Source organism: Eubalaena glacialis, chromosome 19, assembly GCF_028564815.1.
Source record: "Eubalaena glacialis isolate mEubGla1 chromosome 19, mEubGla1.1.hap2.+ XY, whole genome shotgun sequence".
NCBI lineage: Eukaryota > Metazoa > Chordata > Mammalia > Artiodactyla > Balaenidae > Eubalaena > Eubalaena glacialis.
Window position 1 is genome coordinate 19004955 of NC_083734.1, and position 20123 is coordinate 19025077.

Genomic DNA, 20123 nt, shown 5'->3' on the forward strand with positions numbered 1-20123 from the left:
CGGGGAAAGAGCTGGAAACTTGGATGAGCAGCGCTAAGGACTACTTCCTGTCATTTCCAGTATTGGAAATAGACACAAATTTGTATTATCTGGTACCTACTTTGACACCAGGCAATATGGGGTAAAATAAAATATAAGACATTTTTAGTTCATTTCAACAGATCATGGAGATACAGGCCCTGTTCTCTGCCATTCAGTTATTGCTGTGTAAGCCTGTAAGTTCCTTTGTCTCTTGGGGACTTTGCTCTTCCAGCTCTTACGTTTTCTACTTCTAATGCACTTGGGACTGGAATAAGAGAGGAGGAAGAGAGCAAGCCCCACCAGGGCCAGGCCTGTTACCTGAAGAAAACACACTTTGGGACTTTCCTGGTGGCACAGTGGTTAAGAATCCGCCTGCCAATGCAGGGGACACGGGTTCAAGCCCTGGTCCGGGAAGATCCCACATGCCATGGAGCAACTAAGCCCGAGTGCCACAATTACTAAGCCTGCACTCTAGAGCCCGAGAGCCACAACTATTGAGCCCGCGTGCCACAACTACTGAAGCCTGCGCACCTAGAGTCCCGTGTTCCACAACAAGAGAAGCCACTGCAATGAGAAGCCCAGAGCAGCCCCTGCTCACTGCAACTAGAGAAAGCCCAGGCGCAGCAACGAAGACCCAACGCAGCCAATAAATAAACAAATAAATGAATAAAAATTTAAAAAAATTAAATTATAAGAAAAAAAAAGAAAACACACTTTAGTATTTTTGTCCTGAAGTCTATCGGGTAATGTGCTTTCAGTCAGCAGAGAGCAGTAAGGAAACAGTGGCTCAATTCTGCATTGTAATAGCGATTTTAAAAGTCTAGGGGTCACTCAACTTTGGCTGCACGTTAGAATCATCTGGGGGAGGTTTTTAAAAATACCCCGCCGGGGCTCCACCTCAGACAATGAAATCAGACTTTCTGGGAGTGGAGGCCGAACAACATCGGTATTTTTAAAGAGCTTCACAGCTCTCTGCACCGAGTATTCTTCAACCCCTCACTACTTGTTGGAGTGGTTGGATGACACCTAGTGGGCGCATTCTCAGAAAAGAGTTCTTAAATCGAATCCGCTCCTTTTCCTCCTCCCAAGAGTTGTTGGGGTAGTTATCTATCTATCTATCTATCTAATCTATCTAATCTATCTTATCTATTATCTATCTAATCTATTATCTATCTAATCTATTATCTATTATCTATCTAATCTATCCATCTATTATCTATTTACCTATCTAATCTATCTATTATCTCTCTACCTATTATCTATCTAATCTATTATCTACCTACCTATCTAATCTATCTACCTATTATCTATCTACCTATCTATCCAATCTATCTATTATCTATCTACCTAATCTATCTATCTACCTATCTATTATCTATCTACCTATCTATCCAATCTATTAATCTATCTACCTATCTATTATCTATCTATCTAATCTATCCATCTATCTATCATCTATCTATCGCTCTATCATCTATCTAATCTGTTATCTATTATCTATCTAATCTATTATCTATCTAATCTATCATCTATCTAATCTATCTACCTATCTATTATCTATCTACCTATCATCTATCTAATCTATTATCTATCTATCGATCTGTCTATATTTATCTATTTATCTATTATCTATTATCTATTATTTATCTATCTAATCTATTATCTATCTACCTATCATCTATCTAATCTATCTATTATCTATCTATCGATCTATCTATATTTATCTATTTATCTATTATCTATTATCTATTATTTATCTATCTAATCTATTATCTACCTATCTAATCTATTATCTATCTACCTATTATCTGTCTATTATCTATCTACCTATCTATCTATTATCTATCTACCTATTATCTATCTACCTATCTATCTATCTCTATCTATCTATCTATATCTTTTGGCCACACCGGGGGGCATGTGGGATCTTAGTTACCCGACCAGGGGTCGAACCCGCGCCCCCTGAAGTGTTAGCGGGGGTCCCAACCACTGGACCGCCAGGGAAGTCCCCGGGTTGCACTTTGATGGGAGTGGGGGACATCAAGCTAAAGAAAATCTTTGGGACATCAGCGGGTTTCTAACAGCCTGGGGCGAGCGCATTTCCCAGCGCATAAATCAGCTTGCAAAAGGACTGGAAAAAAGGAAACAAGGGTGGACCCAAGCTGCAGCGAAGGAGGAGGGGACAGGGAGAGCGAGGGAGGAGCAGGAGGAGACGGAGCCGCAGGGCTGGCAGCCCCCGGCGTAGCCCTGACTTCCGCGTTCCGACCCCAGGGGTGGGCGGAGCGGCGGCGGCCTGGGGACCAGGGCGGGCCTGGACGCCTGCTCGGCCATCCCCATGTGGCTGGCCGAGGACGACCTGGGCTGCATCATCTGTCACGAGCTGCTGGCCCGGCCCGCCACGCTGCCCTGCGGCCACAGCTTCTCCTGCGACTGCCTGATGGGTCTGTGGGGCGCGGGGCGCCACGGGTCCTGCCCCACCTACCGCGAGGGCGCCGAGCGGCCGCTGCAGCTGCGGAAGAACACGATGCTGCAGGACCTGGAGGACAAGTACAGTCGGGAGGCGCGCTAGCTGGAGGGCCCGAACCCAGCGCCCGGGCCCCCGGGCCGCACCGCGCAGCTGCCGGTAGGAAGGCGGGACCAGAGACTGCCCTCTGACCTCCATCCGCCCGCGCGCGCCGACTGCATTCCATTATCCCCACGGCGCTTCCTCTCCTCCTGATTGTATTTTCACGTTACTTTTCTCAGTCTGAACGTAGAACCCGTTCTTTGGAAAGTTCAGAAAAATATGAAGCAGAAAAAAAAAAAATCAAAATCAGAAATCCTATCAACCTAGGCGCTATCCACCCTGGCCTCTTTCCACTTATTTTCAGTCTTTCTGCCCCCACTCTGTCTCTCTGACAATTTTTGATTGTGCTAAAATATGTTTACATTATATAACATAAAATTTGCCATTTAACCATTTTAAAATGTACAATTCAGTGGCATTATATTTACAGTGCTGTGCAACCATCACCACTATCTAGTTCCAAAACTTTTTCATCACCACAAACAGAAGCTTTGTACCCATGAAGCAATAATTTCTCCCTCCCCTGCCCTCCAGCCCCTGGTAACCTCTATTCTACTTTCTGTCTCTATGACTTTGCCTACTCTAGATATTTCATAGAAGTGGAATCATACAATATTTGTCACTTTGTTTCTGGCTTTGGCTTCTTTCACTTGCTATGTTTTCAAGATTCATTCATGTTGTAGCATGTATCTGAACTTCATTCCTTTTTGTGGCTGAATAATAATTCCCTTGTATGATTATACCACTTTTCTTTTTTTGAATCCATTCAAACATCGATGGACATTTGGATTGTTTCCAGCTTTGGGTTATTGCGAGTAATGTTGCAGTGAACGTTGATGTACAAGTATCCGAGTTCCTATTTTCAGTTATTTTGGGTAGGAGTAGAATTGTTGGATCATATGGTAATTCTGTGTTTAACTTATTGAGGAACAGCCAAACTGCATTCCACAGCAACAACAATACTTTGCATTCCCATTAACAAAGTAGGATTCCAATTTTCCCCAACTTTTGCTCCTGGGACTTTTAGGTCTATTTGCTTTTGGGACTTAGGTTATTGTCTGTTTCCACCACAGTCTTTTGCCCCAGACACCTGCAAGTTTAACTCCGCTTGCAGAACTTCTGAGCAATACTCACCACCTTTCTGGTCTGAGCTCTGGGTTAGGTGAAACAAAGACGAGCACCCTGTGTCATTCCTTCAGGCAGCCCCCAGCCAGGTTAGAACAGACAGACACAATGGTTTGTGAATAAGATCTGCTCTGCTCCTTTGGGAACCAGGACCAGAGTTTCACGCTGGGAATTTTCAATACCATCACTGAGCCAGGAAGGGAATGGGGCAAGGGCAAGTCAAAATGCCACAAAGATTTCCTACTGCCAGGTTGTGCTTTTTTTTCTTTTAATTTTTATTTATTTATTTATTTATGGCTGTGTTGGGTCTTCGTTTCTGTGCGAGGGCTTTCTCCAGTTGCGGCAAGCGGGGGCCACTCTTCATCATGGTGCGCGGGCCTCTCACTATCGCGGCCTCTCTTGTTGTGGAGCACAGGCTCCAGACGCGCAGGCTCAGTAATTGTGGCTCACAGGCCTAGTTGCTCCGCAGCATGTGGGATCTTCCCAGACCAGGGCTCGAACCTGTGTCCCCTGCATTGGCAGGCAGGTTCTCAACCACTGCGCCACCAGGGAAGCCCAGGTTGTGCTTTTTTGAGTCAGTGTCTGCCAAAGTTCTGACAAAGTTGGTTCTGACAGTTTCTGCTTGTCTTGCAACATTTCTCTCTGTGTGTGTGTGTGTGTGTGTGTGTGTGTGTGTGTGTGTGTGTGTGTGTGTTGGGGCGGGGTTGGTGGAGGGTAAAAGAGCTTGGAGCTATCCACTCCTCTTTTTTTAAAAAAAATTAACTAATAGACTTTATTTCTTAGAGCAATTCTAGGCTTATAGAAAATTGAGCAGATAGTACAGAAAATTCCCATATACCCCTCACAGTTACCCTTATTATTAATATCTTGCATTAGTTTGGTACATTTGTTACGATTTATGAACCAATATTGATACGTCGTTATTAACTAAAATCCACAGTTTACATCAGGGTTCACTCTCTGTGTTGTACCGTTCTATGGGTTTTGACAAATGCATGAAGTCATGTATCTGTAGTTAACAGTTTTATGCCTTGAAAATCCCCTGCACTCTACCTCTTTGTACCCACTCCCTCTCCCCAACCCCTGGCAACCACTGACTTTTTGCTATCTCTTTAGTTTTGCCCTTTCTAGAATGTCGTATCTTTGGAATCATACAGTATCTAGCTTTTTCAGGCTAGCTTCTTTCATTAAACAAAATTAAGGTTTGTGGCTTGATAGCTCATTTCTTTTTATTGTCAAATAATATTCCATTGCGTAGATGTCCCACAGTTTATCTATTCACCTTTTGATGGACATATTGGTTATTTCCTTTTTTTTTTTTTTTTTTGCAATTATGAATAAAGCTGTTCTCTTCTTTTTGGTTATAAATACAGCATTGGGAGTTCCCTGGTGGTCTAGTGGTTAGGACTGGGCGCTTTCACTGCTGTGGCCCGGGTTCAATCCCTGATCGGGGAACTGAGATCCTATAAACCAAGTGATGCAGCCAATAAATAAATAAATAAGTACAGCATTATTCCTCAGGTCCTTAAAACTCTTTGTTGGTATAGCTTATAGTGACTGAATATACTTTCCATTGGCTTTTAAATTAAAACGATTGCCTATGGATGGTAGGATATCGGATAATTTAAAACATTTCTTCTTTCGCATTCTCTGCATTTTCTAAATTCACCACAATGAGTGTGCAGTTCTTTTATGGATGGAAAAAGCAACACGCTTATTTTTTAAAGTTTTAAATTTGTTCAGGTGTCTAGATAAGGGCTCCATTCCAGAATTCCAGCTGCCTGAATATTTAAGAGTGAGACCTGGAAATTTAAGAGCAAACAATGTTACCTGTGGTCAGCCACCTCCTCTATAAAATAGTCTGCATATGGCTTCCAAAACACATGCTATTTTGAGGGACATCAGTGCTTCTTAGAGATGAAAAACTGGTTCCAGTTTTTGAGGTTCCAGCATAATTTAAAAAATGAAAAATGTCCCTCCAAAGTTCTAAAAACTCTGGTTTATTTAGAGTAAGATGATGAACATCTTGTATTTCTGTGGCTCTCCGTAGGACCTCTTTTGGAGGTAATGCAAATTTCTCCATTGAAGTCTGGGCCCCGCCTGCCTCAGATGACCATGACCAGGTCTTGAGGCTGTTGCCAGAATGTGTTGGCTGCAAAACTTCTTCCCATTCCCAGCCAGGCAGCTGAGCAGATGAAGCTCCGGAAGTGGAGTGGTTTAGCATTCTCATCTGAATGTTTCTTTAAATGTGAAGGATGTCAATAAACAAACAAAAAGAGCTTGCATCTGCACATCACTTTAAAGTCTCCAAGATCTTTTCATAGTCATCCTTTTCACTGTTGAAGAGAAGGAAGGATGGTCACTTTTATTTATGAAAGGAGTGATGAAGACACAGGACGAGTCAGTCAGAGGTGAGAGTGGAGCTGAAACCCGAGCCAAATGCCTTCCACTCACCTCATCAGCCGCCACCAGTGCTGCCAAATCTCCAGGCTCTCACCCTATTTCGTCTGTGACTTCCCCTGTTCAAAATGACCCCTAGGCTTCCCTTCATGCCTCACTCCCCCCCCCCCATCCTATGGATGAACTCTGGTTCTCTGTTATGGCCACTGGACCACCAGTCGGGGGAAATGGGCATGCCAAAGGTCCAGGGAGCTTACCTCCTTGCCCTCTAGACATTTTTGTCACTTCCTTGCCTGCTTCCTTTATCCAGTGTTTACAGCTCCCTCTGTCTAGAACTGGTTCCTGGGTCCAGCTTTGTGTTCTGCTTTGCTCTTTTAAAGGTTGTGGCGCAGAAGAGCATCACAGACGTTGGCTGGGAGCTCGCAGAGCTGGTGGAACGGCTTATAGATATTGTCAGGAGCCTTCAGAGTCAGAGACATCTCCCAGAATCTGAACCAGACAATGAAATGAGCATCCTGGCTGTGGTAGGCTCATCTGGGAGAAGAAAGGATGTGCCAGGGGGTGGGGCTAGGGACAGCTCCCTGGGACAGCTAGGGAGCAACCTGAATCTGTTTGCAGTTGAAGGATGCGCTAAGTCCCAGTCTTTTACCATGCTCTTCGCTACCAAACATGGATGATCGGGAGTTTGGAATGCTTGAGGTGAGGTAGGAAGGCTTCAAGTGGGCTAGGTTCTATCCTTATCACTCCACCTAACCAGCTCTAAGATCACCCGTGACCTCTACGCAAATTCTGTAGACGTTCTAGCTCTTATCCTTATTGGCCTTTCAGCAGCCTTTGACACAGTCAACCACAACTTCATTCTTTTTTTTTTTTTAATATTTAAAAATTTTTGTATAATTTTGAAAGGTTATGGTCCATTTACAGTTATTAGAAAATACTGGTTATATTTCCTGTATGTACAATATATCCTTGTAGCCTATCTTACACCCAACAGTTTGTTCCTCCCACTGCCGTATCTCTATATTGCCCCTCCCTCCCCTCTACCCACTAGTAACCACTAATTTATTTTCTATATCTGTGAGTCTGCTTCTTTTCACAACTTCATTTTTTTTTTTAATAAATTTATTTTTTTTTATTTATTTATTTTTGGCTGCTTTGGGTCTTCGTTGCTGCACGCGGGCTTTCTCTAGTTGCGGTGAGCGGGGGCTACTCTTTGTTGCAGTGCGCGGGCTTCTCATTGCAGTGGCTTCTCTTGTTGCGGAGCACGGGCTCTAGGCACGCGGCTTTAGTAGTTGTGGCACGTGGGCTCTAGAGCTCAGGCTCAGTAGTTGTGGTGCACGGGCTTAGTTGCTCCCCGGCGTGTGGGATCTTCCCGGACCAGGGCTCGAACCTGTGTCCCCTGCATTGGCAGGCGGATTCTTAACCACTGCCCCACCAGGGAAGCCCACAGCTTCATTCTTGAAGCTTTCTTTTCCCTTAGCTCTGGGACACGAGTCTTCCAGTCTTTCCCCATTTCTCTCCAGCTGCTCCTTTTCAGTCTGTTTTGCAGGTTTACTCTCCGCTGCTAAGCAATGAAATGCTGGGATTCTTCAAGGCTGAGTTGTAGGTCGCTGTCTCTTCCCCCTACATGGTCCTCTGCACGCCTGTGGCTTTAACTACCACCTCTGTGCACAAATATAGCTTCAGCCTGGACCCTTCTCTGAATTCTGGTCTGGTGTCTTCCTTCTCATCTTCTCCTCTTAGCATCTCAAAGACACATCGCACTTAACCCGTCCTGCACTGTTTCTCCTCTGGAATACCCCGTCTCAGCAACTGACCCTGTAGCCCTTCCAAGTGTACAAGCCAGAAACCTGGGAATCATGTCACCTCTTCCATCATCTGCCTAAACATCTCTTGAATCTATTTACTATTCTTTTTTTTTTAAAAATTAATTAATTAATTAATTCAATTTTTGGCTGCATTGGGTCTTCGCTGCTGCATGCGGGTTTTCTCTAGTTGCTGAGAGCGGGGGCTACTCTTTGTCGCGGTGCACTGGCTTCTCATTGTGGTGGCTTCTCTTGTTGCGGAGCATGGGCTCTAGGTGCGCGGGCTTCAGTAGTTGTGGCGCACGGGCTTCAGTAGCTGTGGCTCGCGGGCTCTACAGTGCAGGCTCAGTAGTCGTGGCACACGGGCTTAGTTGCTCCGCGGCATGTCGGATCTTCCTGGACCAGGGCTCGAACCCGTGTCCCCTGCACTGGCAGGCAGATTCTTAACTGCTGTGCCACCGGGGAAGCCTCCTATTTACTATTCTTGAGCTCCTTAAAGACGACTCTAATCCAGTCCTATGACTATTTCTTGCCTGGATTTCTACCAAAGCCTTTTAATCGCTCTGATCTGTTCTCTCCAGAGTGTCACACTTCTTCCCATCACAGGGCCCACACCATGGAATGTTCTTCTTTTACTCTGTCATGTAGGTAGTGCCTGCTCATCCTTCAGACCTCAGCTAGATTATCACTTCCTCGGAGAAGCCTTCACTGATTTCCTTGAACAAGTCAAATCCCCTTATTAGAGGCTCTTATGTATGATTCCATGTACCTTTCATTTGTAACAGTTGTTACAGTTGTGACTTGATAATGATTGGCACCATAATTTATTAATGTCTTTCATCCCTCTTCCCTTGCACTGGACTCTAAGCTCTATGAGGGCAGCAACCTTGATGGCTTTTGTTCTTTTGTTCACTCTTGTATCCCCAGGCCTAACACAGTGCTTGGCACATAGTAAGTGCTCAACAAACACCCAGTGTATTTGAGTGAGTGAATAAATGGGTCCTCAGGGATGCAGTGTGTTGGGGTAGAAGGTCTGAGAGTCTGTCCATCAGTCCTGACATTGCCACTCACTAGTATTATGACCTTGGACAAGTCATTTCATCTTTCTGAGTCTCAGATTTCTATCTGTAAAACAAACAAACAAAAAATGATCCATGGCCTGCACCTCATTGGTTTAATGTGGAGATTTTTTTTTAAAAGATCTTGCTTAAAAAAGTGCTTGAGCAATGTGAAAATGTGGGACAATCAAATTAGCTATGGCAATATAGTTAACCTCCGTGAACTCCCTCTTTTGTAAAATGGGGATAATAAACCTATCTTGGAAAGTTGTTAGGCAAATTAGAGGTGAGCAGTGGAAAATATTCAACGGGTGGTACCTACTCCTGTTATGATTGGCAAAAAGAATAGGAAATGGATTTTGCAAAGTTGGGAAGGAAAGTCAGGTGCTGAAGGTGGGAAGGTGGTGAGCAGATGAGAGGCTGTGTTGGGGAATAACAGGATCTGAAGTTAAAGAAAATCAGGGAGTGTGTGTTGGAGGCCCCAGAGAGCAGGGCCTGTATGCAGGCAACATGTTTGTCTTGGCCCTTAGGAAGAGTTATGATAGCAGTCTGGGGAAGATTATTTCAGCCTCTGTAGCTTATCTTAGTGACTATCTGTATTATTTATTTTGTAAAGCCCCTATAAGATGGCCTAAAATTTTCAAACTTTTTGGGGGTATGAGCTAAGAACTCCATATCCGTTGTACAAAATACTAGAAAATATATAGCAGTTGAAAAAACAAATGAAAATCATCCATAGCCCCATCACCAAGAAATCGCCATTCTCTAATATTTTTGCCATACTATGTATTATTCCAGATTGTTTTCAAGGCTCATATTGTGAGGGCCTAACGATGTTTTGAAAAACCCGTTAGGAGGTAAGTAGAAAATTATAGATGGTTGGTAGAACTGGAATATATTTGATGCGTTCCTTAGGAGATTTTCTTTTTTCCTTCTTCCTTCCTTCCTTCCTTGCCTTCTTCTTCTCCTTCTCCTTCTTCTCCTTCTCCTCCTCTTTCTCCTTCTTCTTCTTATTTTTTTTTTTTAAATGATTCATCAATAGGCTTTGTCAGATGGGGTGGACCTTTCCTTGGCTTCTCCAAAACTAGTGACTTCCAACACACCTGAGGGGAAAATGAGAGACATTCTCCATGACCTAGAAGAGATCCAGGAAAAATTACAAGAAAACTTCACGTGGAAAGAGGCCCTTGAAGAACAAATGCAGGGTGAGTTGATTTTATTTGGTAGAGGAGGTTTAATTATGGAAGTTGGGGCAGCGTTCCATGGCTTTGTTTTTTGGGGACAGGATCTGAGAGCTCAGCTGTGTTATCCCTGTGGTGTGAATGAGGAAGGAGTGGGCTGAGCTATTTTTGTGACTGGATGTGTTTTTGGACCTGCCTGGAGGTGTGATGTATCACAGGCCCTTAATAGATAGAAACTCGTTTTCTAAGACCTATAAATCCAGAACCTAGACCTGATTTTGCTAGCTCACCGTGCATCTGTGTTATCTACCTGAAGAGATTCAGAAATAGGTGGCTTTTTATTTTTCACTAGTAAATGTCCTTATTAATGAAGCATGCAACTTTGTATATAGTTCTTGATAAATTCTACTCAACTGTAATCTCTGGCCAGTGTGTTTAATAATAAAGGGTAACAATGTAGAAAACAACCTTTCTGTCCTGACTTTTAGGTTTGCTGTTGTTCCCTGGCTCAGGATTGAAAAACAGTTCACACCTGCCCCTTAGACAAGTGCTCTGGTCTCGCTTGCCTCTGCCTCCTGACTCGGCCACGGCCAGCTTTGTATGCTTTAGAGATGTATCTCTTAGAGCTTTTAGATATTTAAATCATCTGGCTCTGCTTAAAAAGTTTCTTACTTAAGTGGAGAAGCGTTATTCCTTGGGAAAGGTTTCTTAAGGAAACCAGTTAGAGTATAGTTTATTAATTGTTCCAAAAATGATCTGAGAAATAAAGTGCCCTCTTAGCTCCTGTGTGCTCCTAAATTTAGGATGGGTTCCTAATTTAAAATCTAAAATCGAGCTTTAAACTTGAGGATTAAATTTTAAAATTTTAATTCAAAAATCAAAAAATATGAAAAGACACAACAAAAGTGTTGTGTTCCTACCCTCGTCCAATTCCTCTTATTCCCCCAGTTAACCACCTTTACTAGTTTTCTTAAGTGTCCATTCAGAATTTACTTTTGTAAGTACAAGCAAACACAAATTTATATACTTATCTCCCCCAATCTTTCTTTTTTTTACACAAAAGTTAGCATACTGTATACACTCTTCTGCATTTTGCTTTTCTTTTTTACTTAATATATCTTGATACCTTTACAAATCAGTACCTCAAGCATTTTCTCTTTAAAGCTGCATAATATTCCAATTTATGAATATGCCAACATTTATTTACTCAACCCTTTACTCATGGATGCATGATTATTCCCAATTATTTATAATTGCAAACAATGCTGAAGTCAATTACTGTATATACATCATTTTATATGAGTGCAGAGATAATTGTAGGTTAAATTACCAGTAAGGATTGCTGGGTCATAGAGTAAATTTTGCAATTTTGATAACGTTGACAAACTGCTCTCCAGTTGGGTTATATCAGTTGGCACTCTTACAGAAGAAATGTTTATCCCCCAAGCCTGCCAACACGATGTGCTGTCAAACTTTGGTATTTTTTTGCCAATCCAATGGGTTTAAAACAAGTGATATATTTGTGTACTGTACTTTTAATTTGCATTTCTCCATGAATTGCCTGTTTATATCTTGTGTTGTTGGTCCTTTAAAAATTTGATTTTTAGGAACTCATTATAAATTAGGGAGATTAGCCTTTTGTCTGTGATATGAATTGCAGATTTTGTTCCCCATTTGTCATTTATCTTTTGATTCTATTTAGTGTGGGCTTTAGAATGTCATATAGACATTTTTATATTTTCAAGTAGTACATTTTATCAGTGTTTTCTTTTGTGGCTTCTAGATTTTAAATTTTAGTTAGAAAACTTCACCACCTCAAGTGGTGTGTGTGTGTGTGTATGTACACTTTTATATTAAATCTTTGGTTTCACATATAAATCTTTCACCCATTTGAAATTTATCCTAGCGTGTGTCCTAGTGAATTTTAAATAATAATGTAAATGTTTTATAACATTTATAATGTTTAATGGTGTTGCTCTGGTTGAAATGTTTCTCCTTATTTAACTGGAGAAACATGATATCTTGGGAAAAAATTATGACTTTCTATGATTACTTAAGTGTGCATTTTTTATTTTTAATTGTGGTAAAATACATATAACAAATGCACCATCTTAACCATTTTTAAGTTTACAGTTGAATAGTGTTAAGTATATTCATATTGTATGCAACCAAGTTCCAGAACGTTTTCATCTTGCAAAACTGAAACTCTATACCCATTAAACAGTAACTCCCCATACCCTCCTTCCCCAGCCCCTAGCAACCACCATTCCACTTTCTGTTTCTATGAGTTTGATTACTCCAAATAGCTTATATAAGTGGAATCGTGAAGTGTTTATCTTTTTGTGACTGGCTTATTTCACTTAGCATCCATATTATTGGATCCAAGTTTCATCCATATTGTTGACTGTGTCAGAATTTCCATCCTTTTAAGGGCTGAATAATATTCCATAATATTCCATTGTATTATACACATATCTATACCACATTTTGTTTACCCATCCATCCATCCATCCGTCGATGGACATTTGGGTTGCTTCCACCCCTTGGCTACTGTGAATAACGCTGCCGTGAACATGGGTGTATGAACATCTCTTTGAGACCTTGCTTTCAATTCTTTTGTATATATGCCTACAAGTGGAATTACTGGATCATATGGTAATTCTATTTTTAATTTTTTGAGGAATTAAGTGTACATATTAAGTATTTTTAAAATTTAACTTAGAAAATTCAAGTATGCCTTATCAAGTACAATGTTGATTATTTTGGTTATTTTGATTTTGATTATTTGGACCAGTCCAGGACAGTTTTAAAACATAAGATCTGAATATATCCCTATTTCCTGAAACATCATTCCCTGAAGTTCTCACAAGATTGTTTTTAAGACAATAGATTAGTTATTCTTCAAGTCAGCACTTTAACAGCTGCTAAGCAATTTGACTGCCTCATCACAACGATTTCCTTTGACCCTATGTAAACACACCATGAGCTGCCACGGAAATCACGCAGCCTAAATGGTACAGTGTTTCTCGAGGTATGACCTGGTACTCTCTGTAACACTAATAAGAATGCAGATAATCTCCAGGTTTGTTGGCCTATGTTGTGTTTTTTTTTTCCTTATATGTTCTTTTTGTGGCTTTGATATCTGTATTATGGTAACTTCATAATATTAATTAAAAATCTTTCCACCCTTAAAAAAAAAAAGCAGAATCCAAGGCCCATGGCCAGACTATTGAGTTAGCATCTCTGGGAGTAAGCCCCAAGGATTTGCATTTTTGACAACTTTGCAGGGGATTTTCATGCACACTAAAGTGTTTTTTTTTTTAATTAATTAATTAATTAATTAATTAATTTTATGGCTGTGTTGGGTCTTCGTTTCTGTGCGAGGGCTTTCTCTAGTTGCGGCAAGTGGGGGCCACTCTTCATCGCGGTGCGCGGGCCTCTCACTATCGCGGCCTCTCTTGTTGCGGAGCACAGGCTCCAGACGCGCAGGCTCAGCAATTGTGGCTCACGGGCCTAGTCGCTCCGAGGCATGTGGGATCTTCCCAGACCAGGGCTCGAACCCATGTCCCCTGCATTGGCAGGCAGGTTCTCAACCACTGCGCCACCAGGGAAGCCCCCACACTAAAGTTTTGATAAGCATTTTGGTGCAGCTTACCCAGTAGGGGTGATTATTTGTAATACAAATTTAATTACTGGGGAGTACAGTTGACCCTTGAACAACATGGGGGTTAGGGGCACCAAACGCCTATACAGCCGAAAATCTGACTATAACTTTTTTCTTTTTTTGTAAACAGGAGTCCTATTTTATTTTATTTATTTATATTTTTAATTAATTAATTTATTTATCTTTGGCTGCATTGGGTCTTCGTTGCTGCGCATGGGCTTTCTCTAGTTGCGGTGAGCAGGGGCTACTCTTTGTTGCAGTGCACGGGCTTCTCATTGCGGTGGCTTCTCTTGTTGTGGAGCATGGGCTCTAGGCGCACGGGCTTCAGTAGTTGTGGCACACAGGCTTAGTTGCTCCATGGCATGTGGGATCTTCCCGGACCAGGGCTTGAACCTGTGTTCCCTGCATTGGCAGGCGGATTCTTAACCACTGTGCCACCAGGGAAGTCCCTTGATGCACCAGTTTTTTTTTTGTTTTGTTTTGTTTTGTTTTGTTTTAAACATCTTTATTGGAGTATAATTGCTTTACAATGGTGTGTTAGTTTCTGCTTTATAACAAAGTGAATCAGTTATACATATACATGTGTTCCCATATCTCTTCCCTCTGATGCACCAGTTTTAATGCCAGTATGTGTAAAACTTTATCACACTCAAAAATACAAAGCTGCTTTTTGCTATTTGAAGACCTCTTAGCATGAACCATCAGAGGTGGCTAGTCATGTTCTGTTTTTTTTCCCCCGGGGGTCATCAATTCAACCTTTGACCTAGGGAGCCTCTCCTGTAGCCTGGAGGTGTCCAAGGATCACTGTATCTCACCGCCCACAGCCCTATCCCTGGAGTCATGAGAGGTTTGCCTCCTGCCAGGCCTGATGTTCCCAGGCTCTCTCTTCTGAGCAGCAGTACTGGGAAGTGGACACTCAGTGTTGTAGCCACTGGGCAGTTGGGGTGGCTTCCCGGGGGATGAGGCGTGACCAGACCCTGGGAAGGACCAGGAACTCCTGGGGTGTAGAGTGGAAAGGGACTAGCCAGCTCTCTGCATGGCACATGGTCAAGGAAACTGTCCTTGGCTCAAACAGACCTAGTGTGGTGGGCATCTGGCTGGACCTTGAGGAGGGAAAGCTTGCCTTCTATTCCATGGCTGATCAGGTGAAGCTCCTGTATGAGTGCCCAGTCTCTGCTGCCTTTCCTCTGCACCCTGCCTTCTGGCTGTATGGCTTATTCCCTGGAAACTCTCTGACTATGAGGCAAATAAACGTATAAACATTCCCTGGGTGTTAAAACATGTTGATTTCCTGGTCTCTCTGCCTTCAAGCAGGGTGTCAACTTGACTTAAGTATCCCACTTGCAAAGTTAAGGGATGCAAAGTAAATGTTTAACTCAGCAGACTTGCATTGTTCAAACCCTGCACGGTCGGAAGAAAGGACAGGCTCTTGAGTGGGAGATAATATCTAAGCCCTTGGAATATCCTGCCTGATAAGAGTGTATCTATCTGAGGGCCTTGGGCCACACAGTATCAGCTTGATTTCTGGAAGGGCTGGAAACTAAGGTCAGCCACTTGGGCAGTGAGTCTGCCTACATGACCGACCGCCAGTCAAAGCCTTGGGCACCAAGACTTGAATGTGCTTCCCTGGTTGGCAGTATTCCGTGTGTGTGGTCACACGTCATCCTGGGAGAATTAAGCATTGTCCCCATAACTCCACTGAGAGAGGAGTGAGTGGGCTCTCCTGGCCCCTGCCCTATGTGCCTTTTTCTGTTGCTGGTTTTAACTTGTATCCTTTCACTGTAATCATCTGTAACCGTAAGTGTAACAGCTTTGCTGAGTTCTGTGAGTCCTTCTAGTGAATCACTGAAAATGAGATTGATTTTAGGGGACCCCCCCCCTACACACACACAAGGGGCATGCTATCAATTGCTGTGTACTACTATGATCACACATTCAGTGGTTTCAAACAACACACATTTATTCTCTCGCAGCTTCTGTGGGCCAGGAGTCAGGGTACAGCTTAGCTGAGGCCTCTGCTTTGGAGTCTCGCAAGCTGCAGTCAGGGTGTGAACTGGGGCCGGGTGAGATCTGAGGCTCCACTGGGGAAGGATCTGCTTCCAAGCTCACGTGGGTGTCGGCAGCATTCAGTTCCTTGTGGGTTGTCAGACTGAGGACCCCCCTCAGTTCCTTACTCGGTGGGCCTCTGCAACATGGCTGCTTACTTCTTCAAAGCCAACAAGGGAGATCAAGTCTCCTAGCAAGGTGGACATTAAATCTTATATAATGTAACCACAGGGACATATAATCACACGTATGCCATCGCCTTTGCCTTATTCTATTGGTTAGAAGCAAGTCACAGGTCCCGCCCACATTTAAGGAGGTGGGGTTCACAAAGGCATGAATACCAGGAGGTGGGGGGGGGGGTCCTTACAGTCTGGATGGCACATGGTATCATCTCATACTCGATTTCCCCTATTTTTTAGAATCATTTTATTATATTAACAGAATGGACAGAGAAAACTACACAAAACACATGTGCAGCATAAGGAATAATAATAATTATTATTATTAAACACCCTTGTAACTACCCTTCAGGTCAAGAAATAAAGCCTTGGGCTTCCCTGGTTGCCCAGTGGTTAAGAATCCGCCTGCCAATGCAGGGGATACAGGTTCGAGTTCCGGTCTGGGAAGATCCCACATGCCGCGGAGCAACTAAGCCTGCGAGCCACAACTACTGAAGCCCGCGCGCCGCAACTACTGAAGCCTGCGTGCCTAGAGCCCGTGCTCTGCAACAAGAGAAGCCACCGCAATGAGAAGCCCACGCACCGCAACGAAGAGGAGCCCCCGCTCGCCACAACTAGAGAAAGCCCGCGCGCAGCAACGAAGACCCAACACAGCCAAAAAATAAATAAATAAATAAATAAATTTAAAAAAAAAAAGAAAGAAAACCTTGCTGCCCACCCCAGAAGCTCTTTCATGTGCCCCATTCCAATCACAAAACCCTCCGTCCACCTGAAAGGCATCCTGACTTTTATAGTAATCACTTACTTGCATTTCTTTAGAGTTTTAGCACCCAAACATGCATCCCTAGCATAAACCCTAAAAAACCCTGATATATCTTTTTCTTAATAGCTTTGTTGAGCTATAGTTTACATACTATAAAATTCACCTATTTAAAGTGTACAAATCAATGTGTTTTAGTATGTTTACAGAGTTGTGAAACCATCACCATAATCTAATTTTAGAACATTTTCATCACCCACGAAAGAACCCTCATACCTATCAGCAGTTGATATGTCTCTGAAGTCTCCTGATCTACAGCCTTCCCCTCCCTTTCTTCTCCTTCCGATTCATCTGTAGGCCGTCAGGCTCTGTTAGCGCCGTTGGAGAGGTGGAAATCCAGCTCTGTTGGATGGGGTTGAGCCGAAAGCCTTGCCACACAAACCAGCCAGGCAACCTTTGACAGTGCATTTCACTTCTTTGCCTCTCTTTCCCCTGTAAAATGGAAATAATTATTTTTCGCCCTTCCTTACCTTCCTCAAAGGGTTGCTGAAAGAATTGATGTAATAGATGAGACACTGGAAGACTGCCAGGGTGATTATAACCACAGCAACAATGACGTAACTATATTTTCGTATCACACACCTTGATCTCTAACATCTGTAAATTCACACCTAATTTCCATACGGATCCTCGAAAACAGGAGCAAGCAGAAGTCTTCCCCTGTGATCTACTCATTTGCTCTCTGAGCCTCATGACCACCCTGCGTGATGAGTGTTATCATCTTTCTGTTAACATACGAGGGAAGGGTGGGGGTCCTGGACCGGTTGAGGGCTTTGTGCAGGGCCAGTCAGCTGAGCGTGGCAGAGCTGGGAGCTGGCCCAGCATTCCCACTGTCAAGTCTCTAACCTTAATACCCTCTGATAAGGTCCCAGTTGAGGCCAGGACCTGGGCATCCACTTTGATAAGACACAGCTCTAAAGCCACGAGGTGCTCTTTTTTTCTTGTTGTCGGTGGCAGTTCTCAGTGTAGTGGCCTTGAGTTGCCTAAGCAGGGACAGGGCCTCTCTGTGCCAGATGACCATTAAAAGGCTCTCTGTTCTCACTTTCTGCATTATGGAGCCTTTATCTTCTCACCCAGAGTCACCTTGATGTTTGCCTTTTGAAAGTGCCAAGAATTTAGAGGCCAGGGTTTTAGCTTCTTGAGGTCCTTTGATTAAATACCATGCTTTCAGGTGGTTTGGATAATGGGGCCTCTGTCCGTGGGGGCTTTATTGGCTGGCCACGTGATTTCCCCAAGCTGCAGCCAAAGCACAAGAATCATAGAGGTGGGGAACAAAGGTTATCATTTTTGGCTTCCTTGCTTTTGTCTCACGTTTTCTGTCAGCATATCTCTTCCAGTACACTGTGGAAAATAGCACCCTTCACTCAAACAAAACAGAAAATCCTCCCAAGGAGAAGAACTGAAGCTGAAATGCCAGTGGATGAAGGCACCTCTCACTGAGGTCTACACCGTGTGGGGGACGAAGTCATCCACCGTGGACCAAGCCAGACATCCCATCAGGGGCTCCTGGGGCAGCCACTCACCCCATCTGGAGATGTTTCTCTCAAACATCTGAGTGGTTGTACCCATTTTTGGGGTCTAGGGCTTTGGGTTCCTGGAAGAACCACCTGCTAAGCAGGAAGCCACCACCTTCTTAAGGCTCACGACAACCTCTAATATAGTTATATCTATCTGTCCCTTGCTTCTCCCTCAAGTACATTTTTTTTTTCCGGAAAAGTTTAATTTGAAGACTTTATTTCCTAGCTGATTGCAGAAACAAACCACAAGATGAAACAGTGCTGCTCTCTGGGGAGACCTCTCAGGCTGCCTTGCTCAGTTCAAGGGAGAAGTCCCTTCCCCGGGGGGCACTTGGGGATTTTGACAGGAAAAGGGGACTCTTCCCTGGTATATGCTCAGCTCCATCACCCCCTACTCCTGCTGAGCCCTTAGCCCCAAATTCATCCTCATTCATAATTGCTCAAAACCCTAATCACTGGGTCCTTCCAGACAACTGCAGTCTTCTTCTTTAATTATACATACTTAGGTTATGCTGAAGATTTTTTAATATTTATTTTTATTTGTTATTTATTTAGACTGTGCCGGGTCTCAGCTGTGGCATGCGGGCTTCTTAGTTGCAGCATGCACGAGGGATCTAGTTCTCCAACCAGGGATCAAACCTGGGAGCTCTGCATTGGGAGCGTGGAGTCCTACCCACTGGACCACCAGGGAAGTCCCTGAAGATTTGTTTTGATTTGGGATTTATCTTCCTAACCAGCCATAGGTTTTTTAAGGACGGGGTTTCTTAAGCTTCAGCCTTTCATGTGCCATGATTCTTGTTACATATGCATATCCCCTGTACTTTTTTTTTTTTTTTTTTGGCAGGGCCGCCTGCCTTGTGGGATCTTAGTTCCCGGACAAGGGATCGAACCCGGGCCCCCTGCAGTGGAAGTGCGGAGTCCTAACCACTGGACCAGCAGGGAATTCCCGTCTCGTGTACCATGTTTTACTTAATATTTTTCCTAAATCAACTCACATCTCCCCTTTTAGGTACATGTATTTCAAAAGGAAACTTTAAAATATTTATATAAATGAAAACCAGAATCATGTGTCTTAAATAGAGGGATAAGCCTAAATGTATGTTTCAAGAAAAACAAAACAATGACTAGCTTGGTACCGTTGTCTGTCTAAGTTTCTGAACCTGAAGTGGGCTTGCGCTCTCCCTCTCTTTCTCTCTCTCTCTGGCTCAAAAGGAGATTATCAGGTATTAAAGATTGACTGAGGATTTCACCTTGACTTAATCAGGATGGAAAGAGACTAGAAAAAGGAAACCTTTCTGTCCACAAGAGTCACTGTTTCTGATGTCCCTGCACCACTTTTACACCTCTTATTCCACCACTTTGGGAAACGTGATTCTAAGAGATTGGTCTGGTGCAATATGGAAGACTGTGTCTTCCTTTCGTGTGCCCGGAAATTGTTTCACCTTTATTCTTCAAAATAAATACACCCTGGGGGAGAAAAACTTATGGCTTTGGTCAGTGACAATCTCCAGGACACAATGTCTTGGAGTTACCATAGGAGCTTTTCTGATACCACCTTCTGTACAATTAGTCACCAAGTTCTGACCCTCGATTCTGCTTTCTCAAATCATTTCAAGTCTGGCCCCTCCTCTTCCCTCTGCATCTGCTCGCTGGTTCAGACTCCCATCACATCTCTCCCAGGTTATTTTAATTTATTATTTTTGTCTGAGTTGGATCTTCATTGCTGCGCATGGGCTTTGTC

General features: G+C 43.3%; 3 protein-coding genes across 8 annotated transcripts in view; all 3 read left to right on the forward strand.

Annotated features, from left to right (window-relative positions):
• ADAP2 (ArfGAP with dual PH domains 2) overlaps positions 1–19367 on the forward strand; it is a 65166-nt gene extending 45799 nt beyond the window's left edge. For 4 of the 5 annotated variants that reach the window (XM_061176404.1, XM_061176407.1, XM_061176401.1 and 1 more), the window contains one exon: positions 5763–5816. The gene's annotated coding sequence lies outside the window, so the exon portion shown is untranslated. Of the gene's footprint in view, positions 1–5762; positions 5817–19226 lie in introns of those variants that run through there. The other variant, XM_061176403.1, reaches the window with a different exon arrangement.
• On the forward strand, positions 117–15079 carry RNF135 (ring finger protein 135). The gene is given in 7 exon segments (XM_061176873.1): positions 117–121; positions 2293–2672; positions 6482–6636; positions 10018–10180; positions 10669–10754; positions 14536–14621; positions 14623–15079. Coding segments are annotated over 7 exon segments (1332 nt in total).
• Positions 10092–20123, forward strand: part of RHOT1 (ras homolog family member T1) — a 76965-nt gene continuing 66933 nt past the window's right edge. The window contains exon 1 of one of the 2 annotated variants that reach the window (XM_061176397.1): positions 10092–10180. The gene's annotated coding sequence lies outside the window, so the exon portion shown is untranslated. The remainder of the gene's footprint in view (positions 10181–20123) is intronic. The other variant, XM_061176398.1, reaches the window with a different exon arrangement.